The sequence below is a fragment of the Aythya ferina genome (genome assembly GCF_964211825.1).
Source record: "Aythya ferina genome assembly, chromosome: 19".
Taxonomy (NCBI): Eukaryota; Metazoa; Chordata; class Aves; order Anseriformes; family Anatidae; genus Aythya; species Aythya ferina.
This window is the reverse complement of record NC_140309.1, coordinates 1,609,207-1,624,255: the sequence shown is the minus strand read 5'-3', so window position 1 is coordinate 1,624,255 and position 15,049 is coordinate 1,609,207. Positions and strand designations below refer to the sequence as shown.

General features: G+C 39.6%; 1 protein-coding gene across 2 annotated transcripts in view; it reads right to left on the bottom strand.

Annotated features, from left to right (window-relative positions):
* BAZ1B (bromodomain adjacent to zinc finger domain 1B) overlaps positions 1 to 15,049 on the bottom strand; it is a 53,546-nt gene that overhangs the window by 29,150 nt on the left and 9,347 nt on the right. For both annotated transcript variants that reach the window (XM_084492715.1, XM_084492714.1), the window contains exons 4-7: positions 13,688 to 13,886; positions 9,612 to 9,733; positions 8,536 to 8,733; positions 4,611 to 6,306 (exon numbers count right to left, since the gene is read on the bottom strand). In XM_084492715.1, the coding sequence (XP_084348841.1) occupies positions 4,611 to 6,306; positions 8,536 to 8,733; positions 9,612 to 9,733; positions 13,688 to 13,886 (2,215 nt within the window). The remainder of the gene's footprint in view (positions 1 to 4,610; positions 6,307 to 8,535; positions 8,734 to 9,611; positions 9,734 to 13,687; positions 13,887 to 15,049) is intronic.

The following is a 15,049-nucleotide window of genomic DNA, read 5'->3' as shown; positions in this document are numbered from 1 at the left end:
TGCTGAGGGAGCTGGCTGAAGTCATTGCTAGGCCACTCTCCATCATCTTTGGTAAGTTGTGGGAAATGGTAGAGGTGCCTGAGAACTGGAGGAAAGCAAATGTCACTCTGGTCTTCAAAAAGGACAAGAAGAAGGATCCAGGTAACTACAGACTGGTCAGCCTCACCTCCATTCCTGGAAAGATGATGGAACAACTCATGCTTGGCGTTGTCTCTAGACATATTAAGGATAAAAGGGTCATTGGGGGCAGTCAACATAGCTTTATCAAGGGCAAGTGGTACTTGACCAACCTGATAATCTTTTACGAAGAGTAACCACATGGATAGATGATGGTAAAGCAGTGGACATGGTCTATCTTGATTTCAGTAAAGCTTGTGATACCGTCTCCCACAGCAACCTCACAGCTAAACTGACTATATGTTATCTGGATGATCAGGTAGTAAGGGGGACTGTGAACTGCTTCAAAGAAAGAAGCCAAAGAGTTGTGGTCAATGGGACGGAGTCTAGTCTGTATCCCTCAAGAGTCAGTACTGGGACCAGTGCTACTCAAAACCAGTCACCAGTGGGGTCCCTCAAGGCTCCATTTTAGGGCCGGTACTTTTCAATATTTTTATAAACGATCTGGATGTAGGAATAGAATGTATTTTGAGCAAGTTTGCTGATGACACCAAACTTGGAGGAGTTGTGGACTCGAATGAGGGTGGAAAGGCCTTGCAGAGCGATCTGGATAGGTTGGAGAGCTGGGCGATCACCAACCACATGAAGTTCAATAAGAGCAAGTGCCGGGTCCTGCACTTGGGACGGGGAAACCCTGGCTGCACGTACAGACTGGGTGATGAGACGCTGGAGAGCAGCCCCACAGAGAGGGATCTGGGGGTCGTGGTAGACAGCAAGTTGAATATGAGCCAGCAGTGTGCCCTGGCAGCCAGGAGGGCCAACCGTGTCCTGGGGTGCATCAAGCACGGCATCACTAGTAGGTCAAGGGAGGTGATTGTCCCGCTCTACTCTGCACTGGTGTGGCCTCACCTCGAGTACTGTGTGCAGTTCTGGGCACCACAGTATAAAAAGGACATGAAACTGTTGGAGAGTGTCCAGAGGAGGGCTACAAAGATGGTGAAAGGCCTGGAGGGAAGACGTACGAAGAACAGCTGAGGTCACTGGGCCTGTTCAGCCTGGAGAAGAGGAGGCTGAGGGGAGACCTCATCACAGTCTACAACTTCCTCGAAAGGGGGTGTCGAGAGGCAGGAGACCTTTTCTCCATTAACACCAGTGACAGGACCCGCGGGAACGGGGTTAAGCTGAGGCAGGGGAAATTTAGGCTTGACATCAGGATGGGGTTCTTCACAGAGAGGGTGGTTGCACACTGGAACAGGCTCCCCAGGGAAGTGGTCACTGCACCGAGCCTGTCTGAATTTAAGAAGAGATTGGACTGTGCACTTAGTCACATGGTCTGAACTTTTGGGTAGACCTGTGCGGTGTCAAGAGTTGGACTTGATGATCCTTAAGGGTCCCTTCCAACTCAGTGTATTCTATGATTCTATGATTCAATATATTCATTAATGACTTGGTTGAGGGACTGGAGTGCGCTGTCAGCAGGTTTGCTAATGACACTAAACTGGAAGGAGTGGCTGACATGCTGGAAGGCTGTGCTGCCATCCAGCAGGACAGACAGGCTGGAGAGTTGGGCAGGAAGAAATTTAATGAAGTTTAATGAGGGGAAATGTAGAGCCCCACATCTGGGCAAGAACAACCCCAGAAACCAGTATAAGTTGGGGACTGCCCTGCTGGAAAGCAGTGAAGGGGGGATAGCACCTGGGGGTCCTGGTGGACTGCCAGATGACCATAAGCCTGCACTATGCCCTTGTGGCCAAGAAGGCCAATAGCATCCTGGGGTGTATCAGAAGGGCTGTGATTAGTAGGTTGAGATAAGTTCTCCTCCCCCTCTACTCTGCCCTGATGAGACTACATCTGGAACATTGTGTCCAGTTCTGGGCCCCTCAGTTGAAGAAGGGCAGGGAACTGCTTGAGAGCAGCACAGAGCCACAAGGATGATTAAGGGAGTGGAGCATCTCCCTTAGGAGGAAAGGCTGAGGGAGCTGGGTCTCTTTACCTTGGAGAAGAGGAGACTGAGGGGTGACCTTATTAATGTTTATAAATACATAAAGGGGGAGTGTCAGGAGGATGGGGCCAGGCTCTTCTAGGTGACATCCAGTCGTAGGACAAGGGGCAATGGATGCAAGCCAGAACACAGGAGGTTCTGCTTAAATATGAGACGAAACTTTTTCATGGCGAAGGGGACAGAGCACTGGAACAGTCTGCCCAGGGAGTCTCCTTCTCTGAAGACTTTAGAAACCCACCTGGACATGTTCTTGTGCGACATGATATAGGTGTTCCTGCTCTGGCAGGGGGATCAGACCAGGTGATCTTTCAAGGTCCCTTCCAATCCCTAATGTTCTGTGAAAATCAAATTAAAAGGGCTCCACAAATTTTAATTTGTGATCGCAAGCTAGTTTCTGTCCTTTCATCTCTAGCAGGCTTTGTTAGCTGTGTAAAATTCCAGCTCTCCATTTTCCTTCAACAGACTGTACAGGAGATATTGCTTTATCATGTAGTGATAAAGTAAAAAACAATTAGTTAGTGCTGGGGTAACATGGAAATGGAAGTGACTTGACTTCTACTATTAAGAAGAAAGTACAGATATTAATCACATTATCAATACAGGAAGTTATGTATTGACTTATTTTAAGCAAAGAAAGAACAAAAATATATTTATGCTTTTTTATACTAGTGTTTTTTTAAAGCTGAGAATATCTTGGTAATACTGGCCACAATCTTCATAGGCTTAACTTGAAAGTAGTTAGCACTCAGTTTTATGGATGTGAGTGGTGACAAAGACACCTCTGACTGCAATACATACACACCCACCCACCAGCTAAACCACTGCACTGTAAGTGTTGTCTCAACTGCTCTTTTACTTTCCCCAGAGATATTATCATTATTAAAAAGTAAATGCAGCTGAAATGGTGCAAAAGCTGATACACTCACACAGGCCACAAAAAGCCACAAGAGACAGCTCTCACCGTGGTTATCAGGATTTGTTTTTCCACAAACTGTAATTGCACCAGCCCCTAAGTCTGAAGTCCTTACAGGCTAGCTCAGAGCTGCTAGCTTTGCAGCCCAAACTAGGGCTGCATCAACATAAACCAAGATCTTTGGTACTTTGATGGTACCTTAATGCCTGATTAGCAACTGCTTAACAGATAAAATGTTAGGGTTTGTTGTGTGGAAATTAAGCAATAGGAATTCAAACCTTAATGAAAGGCTGAATCCTTCCTTCCTTGTCTGCCAGAAAAAAAGAGTTTGCTCATAGAAAAGAGAATATTCAGAATGTCTGTGATCTGGGCAAAAGAGTTCAAGCCAGAGCAGTGAAATTCCTTACATTGAATATTAACAAGAGGCTCCTAGACAGAAACTAATATGTGGTAGAAGCTGTACAAGATGTAGCACAAGCGAGCAAGCATCTACTGAATTATCTGCTGACTTCCCTTTAGAGAAGTCATGTGAACAGTTACCTCATTTTATCATTATTACTGAGACTCATTGATTCTGTTGAAATTATTATACTTCTAAGACTTACGTCACTTAGAAGATCTGAAAAGTCTAATTACTTTCAATGCAAGGCACGGTTACTTCCTTAGGAGCCTCAGGTTATTCTGTTATTTATCTATTCTTGTCTGCCTAGAACAAATACTCATAGATTCTAGCTAAGTCATGTAAGCCAAGCTCCATGCAAAATCTTTGTCCCTCAGCTGTCTGAGGGTCTGTCTTATAACATAGACTGCCTATGCTGTTTACTTCCACCTGCTCTGTACCCCCATTTACAAACCAAAGAAGCTGTACCCTGAGGTGCAATTCCATTAGTGTTTCATAATCAGTACACCTTAGCATACACATTCAATACACCACTACATACACAGAGATATTCAAAGTTTGGTATTGCAACTGATGATCTACAGAGGTTTTCAGTTAATGGTTTGTATTTAAAGAATTAGTTATGGAGTTGTATAAAGTGAAAAAAACGTAAGCTGAAATTTGTTACCCATGTCCCAGGAGAAGCCTGCTAGCATCAACCTGACAATGTGCAGAGCAGCAGGGCCAGCAGAACTGTGGGAACTAACTTTTAGGCAGGAAACATCTCCTAGTATATATAACATAGCATATATGTTATATATAACATAACCTGAGTCAGAAGCTGCTTGAACATGGATATATACCTTTTTTTGTTTTCTGCCCCCAAAGCAGTTTCTGTACTCCATCCTTCCCTAGCCTGACAGAATTAGAAAGGTACTATTCAGAAGATACACAAATACAGAATACTAAAATCAATTATTACTTTTTAACATTCCAGATTTTGAGCCACCATACAAACACCTATAACTTCTCCCAACATGTCAGTAATAAAGTCCTACAGTAGCTGAACTATACTTCTGTAAGCTAATCTCTTAAAAGCAGCTAATGCTTTTGGAAACAGACTGATGATTTTGCCACTAATTTATTCTCCCCTACTCCACAACACACAAATGTTCTACTCTCTCCTCTATTTTTCTTACCTCTCATTTGTCTTTCTTGTTGCTCTCTCTCTTTCTTGGCTTGGATGGCAAGAAGGCGTCTGCTTTTCACAGCACTGATCATATCATCAGCTTCTATTTCTACCCGATGCTCTATTTTTACCATTTCATTTTTTTTCTTTTCATTTCTTCCCATTGCATTCTCATCTTTCCCATTCTCCTTGCTTTTGGCCACCATTTCTTTCCGTTTCTGTTTTTCTGCTCTCTTCTTGTCATTTTCTTCCTTCAAGATAGCTAAGCGCTCCTTCCACAGCTCAGCTGACGTCTGCTGCTTGGCCTCCACATGGTCCTGCACTGAATAAGTCATTAGAATCCGGTGGCAGAGAGCTCCGAGTATCTGTAATTTCTCTTCAGGAGTCAACTCAAAGAACTCAGAAGTCTCCAGCTTCTCCAAAAATTCATCCTGTACTTCATTATCCTCAAAAGTTGCCGAATCCTTGCTTTCATCTACATTATCTGAGACCTCACTTTCCTCTTGTACATCTGACTTGCGTAAGCAAAGGCGGACCAACTCAGATGCAGAATGCAATGTAAGCGGTATTTCAGAAAGCTTCATTCCCAGCTCAGCATAATCTTCAGCAATTTCATCCTGCAGCAGGGTCTGCAGAAGAATGACCAGTACCCGGTTCAAATAAAGGAAGCCTCCCTTTTCTGCGCAAAGCGCTTCCATCAGGGAAACTGCTGTAATGGGATATTGAGCATCTGGCATCAATAAACCTGAGTAACAGCTCAAGAATTCCACCACCATAGCAACATCCCCAAAGAGTGTATTAGGAAGTCCTTCTGGAGTATCAACCAGCTTAAAAGTGGGCAAGTTCTTCCCTTTGAGATCTTGGTCCTCAAATCTTTTCTGTTTTTCCAGTTTTTCCTTCATCTCCTTCTCTTTCCGCTCTTTTGCTCTCTCCTTCAGTTTCTCTTTCAGCTTTTCCCTTTTCTTCTTCAGATACTCCTTGCGCTGCTCTTCTGTCATGGTGGCCCATTTCTTCCTATGTTCTAGAAGCTCATAGCGTTTCTGTACTAGTCCTCGTAAATCCTCAGGGAGACGGGCACGATCCTCGTTTGAGAGTAACCTGGCTGTTTTGGAGATGATACAGGAAAGTGCACTTTTTTTGTCTTCCCGGTCTTTGTTTTCTTTGTAATAGGCAATGAGATGGAGTGCTGCAGGAGGCAGATGCTTCTGGGGTTTCCCTGAAGACCTAGGGGTGCCTCCAGAATTCCTGGGAGCCCTGGACATCTTAGTAGTACCTTTAGCCATGTCTAGGAGTGTCATTTGCTTCATTTTCATCTTAGGGGTCTTCAAACCTTTCCTAGGAGACTTTGATTTCCCTGATGTTTTCTGCCCATTTAAAACCCTTTTGCCTCTCTGCTTTTTGTCCAAGGATTTGTTGCTGCCCTTTCCCAGTCGGCTCCTCTTTGGAATGTGAAAGTTAGAACCAAGTTTACCAGGTGACATGATTTTCATCACCTCTTCCAACTCCTCTTTGGGACATTTTGAGTTCTTAGAATTTTTCACCTTCAGTGGAGAGCCAATAATAGATTTCTCCAGGTGCACATGACACCACAGAGTAGGGCTCAGTGGCTGACCCAGAGATGTACCATCAGTTTTGGATTTCTTGGAAGGTTTTCTGTCAGGTGATCCAGAGCTCTTCCTCTTGGTTGAGGTGTTGAGTGTCATATACTAAAATTAAAGATTTTATATTAATATTTCAAGGTATGTAAAGGTCATCTAGATTCGTTACATTTTTCCCTTCCATGAACAAGTAGCACTCAATATTTTAATGGTAACGAAGACTTCTGCAGTAGCTTTCAATAGGCTTCATTCACTAGGTTGCTTATGAGGTTATTAGCTCATTCCAGAAAGTTACCATTTGACTTCATAAAATGTAATACTAAAAAAAGTATTTTCAATATTTCTTACTGCATTGCATTAAACCACTGTGTTTCTACTTAAAAGGTTGTGGGGAGAGGGTTTGTTGGGAAATGCTGACAATTTCAAAGAACTATTCCTCTGCTCAAAGAGATTTCTTAGCAGGTCCTGTAGGGTTCAGTCCTGGACCCCACCCATGTCTCCATCCAGATGGAAACTGACGGAGCACAGATGTGATGGGCAACAGAAATTCAGAGACTTGTCTCTGAACTGCCTGAAAGTTTCAAGATCTGCATTTTCATTGCTTTTTAAATATGAGGTCTGTAATGAAAGCAAGAAGAAAGAAAGAATTCTGATTTAATGTAATTGAATATCTGATTGTTTTTAAGCTTTTGAAATGACCTACCTGACAGCATACTTTTAACACAGAACAGTTTAACATAAAGCCAAACAGACTGATTTCAGCATCTCAATTCAGTTTCAGGAATCAGAATACCAACTCATTTGAAGAAGTGAAAAAGACGTAAGACACTTATAAGAATATTACCTTTAAGATATGGATAAAATTATCAGAAAACAGAAGCTGAAAAGTTAGAATTACTCAGCAAGAAAAAAAATCTGCAGTGGTAAGCACAGCTAAAGATGCAAGCACCTAAGAAGTATTTACGTAAGAACAGATGTGATCAAGTTAAGCCTGCCAAAGAAAATCAGATTTGCTGGCCTCTGAATGTTCTCTTGAATGTCTTATGCCAATTTAAGTCCTCATTAGCTGTTTAGAGATTTTTTGTTTTTTTAACTGAAGACAGCACCCAAGCTGAATCCAGCATCTGCATTACTTCATTCTACAAAAATTGTGTTTAATTCTCTGCTGAAGAGAATTACTTAATCTGAAAGCAACCAATATTAATTGGAATTATCATAATTACAAACAAATATTAATATACAGTATATGTTGTAAATCTAAACTGTCACTTATACGAAGTTATTTTGCTAGAACACTAACTTTGGATTAATAAATTCTCCAATCACTTCTTGGTGTTTAAAATTCAATGTAAATTCAATCTCTGTGCCAAGGGGAAAAAACTACAGAAAGTGCCATCCTTAAACACAAAGCTAAGGAATTCTGTAAGTCACACAGATGTTACAGTTGTGTATTTTTCCTTATACCAAAAATATGCCTCTATCAGTGTGCTCAGTAAAAGACTGTAGGCCATCAGCAAGCATTTTAATTTCTAGCAAGACAGTGACCTGAAATCTGTGAGCTTTATTTACCCTTGCTGCAATACGAGTAATTTCTTTTTCTCTTTAAGCACATTTACAGCATTTTAAAAGAGCCCACAGAAGCTTGCTTGAAAAGGGTAGTATCCTCCTGATAAGGAAGAAAAATATAGCAAATGTTTCTGGTTCTGTTTTAGAATAAAGCTTGATGAAGACTAAGTCCATGAAAAAGTGAATTTACTAGAACAATAATTAGTGTTTTCTACACCAAAGGTAAACAGAAGATTTCGTGATACTACATTTACTTAGCTAACAGTAGATTTGGCTAGTCATTACAGTGGACTGGAAAAGAAAAACACCAAAATACTCAGTATTCAGTACAAGATTTGAGATGTGCCATTTCTCAGTCCAGCACCATAAAAAACACTAAGTACCAAGTAAAACATATTCAGCTCTTCCACTGTAATTAAGAAAATTGGGCAATAATTCATATTTACCAGGTAAGGAATATAGATCTTCTGTTTGTCTTAGACCAGGAATCTTGTCACTACTTACAGACAAGTAATGCAAATTGTTGCTGAAAGAGTTAGGAAAAGTCAAGTCTCAGTACATGACTCAAATTTTCAATGTGAACCACTGTTTCAGAAATTCAAGCTGTGTCACCTTAGGGATAAAAGGTTAATGATCAAAAGAGCGGATGTTCCTGCTCTGCATGTCTCTAGGAGCACCAAAAGCGAACCAGCACACTGAAGTCTTGGCCAGGGCCACTTTCTCACTCATTCCCCACTCTTAAACACAGGAGATACTTTTAGGAATTCTTACCTTATGTGGGTCAAGCAAGAAGTCACTAAATTTACTAGGGAGAGAATATTTCTTCACTAAGTCATCCTCTACTACCCATGGGGCATTCTCGCCTGTGCCAGCCCGTAGAGCATTATGCCGGATGAAGTACCTCAGGATCTCCTTGTTGGGAGGACGTTCTGTACGGACTAAGCTATCTGCTGGTACGTTGCTAATGATCTTGGAGATAAAGAGACAGGATGTTAACATTAAACTTCTAGACACATTATAGATATAGATTTAGTCATATCACTAAAAGGAGCGTGGGCTGTTACACTGCTTCACATCCACAAACTCTCCACTCCACTCTTTTGAAACTCTTACAAATATTCAAAACAAAACAGACAGAACTTGCAGAACTGAGATGCATAATAGAGATTGAGGATTCAGTTAGACAAAAAGCATCAAAAACATTAGTTTGTTTCATACTTCTTGCCAAAGCCCATCACTTTACTTGGCAGCAATGAAAGTCTCTGACCTTCCCCAGCATGTAGCATGTGTTTGCTACTAACTTAGAAGCTTTTACACGAGTGTTTATTTTGTTTTGATTTTTTTCCTGATACCAGAGGAATATGTCTGCAAGCAGTACTCACTGAGGTCAGCTTTGCCTCTCTGTCAAATTAGCAAAGTGATGACAAAGCACTCAGCAGTGCTGCAGCTACACAAAGCTTCCTGAAGTGCAGGATGCTCAAAGAGGTACAGTCAGAGAAAAGCAGCAACTCCCACTCAATTATCAGCAGCCTACCTCTCACCAAGTTTCATTAACAGCCTGACCAGAGATCAGCTAGTCAACAGCAATGACTCAAAACTAATGAAGCACTGTGACTCAGCTTCCCTGTGTGGTACCAGGGGATTGTCAGGTGCCTTCATACACAAAATGAAATTACACATAGCAACAGTAAGGCTAGTCAGCCTTGCTGAAAACCACAGCCATCTTGCTTCCAATACCTCAATTCCATCAGAAAGTACTACTACATTGTGCTGCGTACACATAATGGTTATTTAATTAAGCTTGCATGTTCACTGTGTAACAGAAAAGATTCAAGCAGTCATCTCACCTTGTCTTCATTTTTCAGCTTGACATCATATTTGTGTGGCAGGAATTTAGGTGGAACCCACTTTCTTTCCTCCTTCTTCAAAGAAGTGGGAAGCTTCCGAGGAGACCTACGTGCTCGATCATCTGACAAAAAAAGACAAGACATTAAGTGTCTTAGAATTAGATAAAAACAAGAATCAGGATCATAACTGGGACTGGACACCCCCCACATCACCCATACAGTGTTTGGATAAATATAGCATAAGGAAAAAAAATCCCCAACTGGTTTCTAGACACATCCTGAAGACACAGGCTGGGAAAGAAGTCCTTAAACAGGTCTGAAACAGAAGACAACAAGCTTCATCAAGCAGCTTAACCACTTTAATGTTTTTAATGCATCTCTTTACAGAAGGCAAGCTGCAACTACCTACAGGGAGGGAGAGGAGTTTTATGAAGCTTACAAAGAAAAGATAAGCTTCATAATGTAAGGAGCAATCTTAGCAAGTTGCGGCTGAGAGCCCTAGTTGCATCTGCCATGCCACATTTGAAATAATTTTCCTGTAGGAATTACCAACTTCAAATTGAAGCAATTTTTAGTACCATTTCATTTTCATAGCCATTAAGTGACTTCCAGTTATATATATGCTCCTGTGCATAAAATCTTCAGCTAAACTAGCTTATAAGTATATTTATACAACTATATATATTTTTTTAATTCTCAAGACAGACATGACTGAAGGAATACAAAATCAAATCTCCTTGCCAAGACAAAATCCAAGCTTACTGAAAAAAGCAATCCCCAAATGTTTTTGTGGTTATGACTCAAAGAAAACCCTAAAGCAAGCATGATAGATGAGAAAATTATCTATTAATTATACATAGAATACAAGTTGTAAATTCCTAGATGTAGAGTTAGATTTTTAAATTTGTATATTGTTGTAATATTATTAAGCCCTACAGCATTTGAACTCCAGCAACATTATAGTTTACATGGTGTAAAGCCAATTTTTGCCACACATCTCTTCCAAAATAAGGACTCTTGGCTAGGTAACAGATCACAGATGCCATGGGCTCCCCTGCACCATATACATGTGTAGTTACTTTCTGCATTATTGATACATTTCAGATAACACACGAAATTCTCTGTTGCAATCATGGATGTTTTGTTTTTTTTTTTTTTAAAAAAAAGCAAAAACAGAATTAAAACCCTGAATTTTCTAACAGTAGTAGCATGCATGAAAATAGACTAGTACTTTCATCACAGATCAGGCTAAGACATGACTTCTATCAGCTGTTGTTCCACATTTGTATTAAAAGTCTCAGTAAGTCCAAAAATACTAAAATATTTTTCTGCTCAACAACACAATTGAAATTGCATACAAGACACTTCAAACTCTGTAAAAGATCTGCTTTTAGAGATCTGCTTCAATGTCTTAAGTGGCTGAATGTTATCTTTGCTGGATGTGTGTACCATGCATGCTAGGTTTATATTTAAGAATTAAAAATGTGTTGCTTAGCCCTGATTACACTGCTCCCTCTGCAATAGGCCTGTAAGTGACCTCTCCTTCAGTGATTTACTTTCTAGATTCTAGAACTAGGAATATCTATATTGAAGTCCATCAAACACCCCCGGAAATCTAAAGGTGGGAAGAAGAGTAGGAAAGGGGGGCTAGAACATCACTACACACTCCTTCCTAAAGTTATTTTTATAAAATGCATATGTCAAGTAATTCTTTTGTTTCATTGTACTGTAATAAGGCTTACATACTGGAATCTCATAAAACATCTGGCGTCTCCTCCTATTCATCAATTATTTGGGATTTTCAAAAGCTGTATTAGCTCTACATAGAGCTCAAGCCGCAGAACCTGACTTCAGCAGCTCACTATCCGTGTTCAGGAAAATCTAGCCTTTCTTCTTGCTTCTGCAGATTTTCCAGATCACTCTCCCTAAAGGTACTAAACTAAAGATACAAAGCTACTTCAGACTCCACATCTGATACAGTAATTCTGGTGTAAGGGCTTATTATTATTAACTTCTGAAGCACAATAATCTCCTATACAAAGCAACCCGAGTTCTTTCTGTGCACATTTCCTCCTTCAACAAAACCTTAAATTTTGATATATGTATTACTAGGAATTATAAGGTTAACTCTGCCCCCTTGTGTGTGCATGGAAAGATACATCTCTTACACCATGCAGTTATGCTGTTACTACATCTAAACACACACCCTTGTTTAGTGACCTCATCAGGTATCAACAGCAGTCAAGGATGTAACGTGTTAGAAAGAAAAAGTCAAAGTATGTGTGACTAGGTCACCCCCAGATACTGTATACAGCCTCCTGACCCCTGCAATTCCAGGCCCACCAAATGAAAGCAATAGTGCTGCAGTATGCTGTACAAGTTTAACAAATGCTATATAGTTATTGTAACAATCTCCAGATTTTGGAAAGAATTTCCTCCTATTAATCATGTTCTGTTATAACCCAGGATATAAAAGTTTTAGCAATAACACATCCTTTTTATTAAAGTCTATGCACAAAAGAAACTTAGACTATTTTTAAACAAGAGTTTAAAAAAAGTACTTACTACTTCTACTAATTATGTTACAACTTGACTAGCATCATTGATTTGAAAATTTTGAGGTTTATCTTCTACAGAAAGGGAAGGACAGTCCCAATTTAAAGAGAGGCAGCTGAAGAGAGGTCAGATAATCAGCTGAGTCACAGCCTGAAAAAAGAATACCTATTCCTCCAATATTCTTGCAGTCAAGGTGCTACACTGCTTCTCAGAGGGCTCTAATGGCAACTTCAGTAAGGCTACAGCTGAACACAGCTGGTTAGAGCACTGCATGCCACAGAACAGAACATGATGGTACTCTTTGCAAGACATCCAAGCCCAGAAATGCTGCTGCAAGTTTGAACATTCTTAAAATAAGAGCTACTTCCCATGACTATTATGTTCAATAGTCATGTTGTTCAGTATCACTGAACAACAACAAAAATAAACAAACATGTACCCATCCCTCTCCAAGCACTCCTATGTTTTCAAAGGGCCAGATTGTTGTAACTTTTTCCAGTACAAATCAGAAACAGTTGGAAATTACTAAACTTGGGACAACTTGTATTCTACTCCTGACTTTGCTGTTAGCTTGCTGGGCTACTTTCTAAGTTCTCTCTTCTATGTATTAAAGGAGGCTATACAATATAGGCTATACATATTCTCAGATGCTGGGTGGCAACTTGCAAATGTAAGCAGCTTGATACATTTATGTGCCTTTAAAATTAAGCTATCCAGATTACAGCTATGCTGTGGGGTCTCTTATTTTTAAGCACACTTTTTCATACCTTTGTTAAAGAGTCTTATAATTCCATTTTAAAAAAAGTTAGAAAGGACATTAATTTGTTTTTTCTTTCCAGAGAACCTTGTCAGAGACGAGAAAAGCCTTAGACAACTACTTTTTCTGCAGCAAGGAGGAACAGATGAAAATGGGAAATGCTATTTCATAGCATGCTTTATCCTGAACCTTTTGAAAAAAGTTTACTATGCATTTTTCTGCATGAATTTTGACTCAGCATTTGAACATTGGAATGGGGAGAACCAAAATAAAACACTTTTGTTTTTTTTATGTCAACTTAGGACATGAAAGAAAATGAGAGCTTGTCTCTGATTGCAAAACAACAACCTTTAGAATCAGAGATGTTTGTTCAAAGGATTGCATTCAAAGGTATGTTGCAGCTAAATTTTTTCTAGCTTTTTTCAGCTGCACAAACTTTTGCTGAGGATTTTTCCTCCTCTTTTTTAATGCTTGTTGTATTTTCAAATCTTTATACATTTCATGCATAGCATTCTGTACTTACACCTTAGAACCACAATACGTTTTCTGCTTTAAAACCAACAAGAACAGTTGAAAGCCAATAGCACTGATGCCGCTGAAGCTTCACCATTAACAATGAAAATCTCAGGATTTTGATTACCTAATACTGTTTAAATATCACATACAGCTTTCACAGCCCAGATTCACAATGTATATGAATTGAAATACTCATTTCTAGTTGTTATCTCATTATGACTTGTTGTCATGCTGCCTTACTACTTACTCATACTTTCCCTTCTATTGTCATCTTCTTTTAGGATGGATTCCTTCTGATTGTCCTGGGCTGCCTGGCTGGAGTTCTCTTTATCACTGGACGGGGAATCACAAGCTCCATCAGACTTCTTTTCAGAGGTCTCTTCATCAGTTTTCTCCAAGGGATGTATTTTCACAACTTTCACAGGCAACATTTTCTCCTTACCAACCTGCAACAAAATATTAATGAAAACTGAATCTGAGCAAGACACATGAACTAACAACCTTTAACATTATGGGAAAAAAAATAAATGAAAACCAACAAATCCCACACCAAAAAAAGTAATTGTAATCTGCAGTTTGGCCAAACACTTGATGAGAGAAGCTTATTATCCCTGTCATGAAACAACTACAGGATTTCTTTCTACTATTCCTATCTGGCAGCTCTGTACAAATTGCTTAAAAAATAAAAAAAAGAGAGAAACCTGCCAACCCACTAGTTTCTTCAGCATTTAATTATGTTGCTTTCTCAACCTAAGGAAGGAGTATGTAGGCAAAATGAATGTGTACTACCTTTGTAGCTACAAATGAAAGAATATATCCTAAACAAAATTGAAAACAGAACTTTTTTTTAATAGTAATTTTCCTTACTTTTAATAAGTTTGAGTTTTCCCTATTGATCATAGTTCTGGAGGAATTTTTCTAATTACTAGAGTATCGTTAGATATTTCTAAGCAGTTGACCTCAAGGTACATCAGTTTAAGACTATCACTCCTTCTGAGGACACGTTATGTGAAAAGATTACAGCAGATTATAATTTTAAACGACTGGTAATTAAAATATAAATGTATTTTACATATAATGAAATACATACACAAAGACCATTGCATGTTTAAACTATAAAACAAAGCTGTTGTGTCCCCGTTCTGCTCCCCCATCCCCAAAAAAAAAGTCACTCCTTTTTCTCATGACATTTGTATGGGTCATCTGTGTGCTTCTGTTCTATCATAGAACTGTTTCACATTCAAAAGCAGGTGATGTCACTAGGATTCCAAAAAAAAAATCTCACCATCTTTCTGATACTGCATGTGGCTAACATATTGTGGTGATTTTACCGTGCTGGGCAGCTAAACCCCACAACCGCTCTCTCACTCCCCCTCTTTTAGATGAGGAGGGGGAGAAGTAAAGCAAAGAACAACTCACAGGTTGAGATAAGGATAATTTAATTAAAGGGAAATAATAATAATAATTAAATAAAGATTATTATGAACTAAACAATTTAACTAAGGGGAAATAAAAAAGGGGAAGGGGAAAAGGGAGGGGGAAAGGGAAAAAAATAAAAAGAAGGGAGGAAAACAAACAAATAAAATAAATGAAGGCTATATGGAAGTCC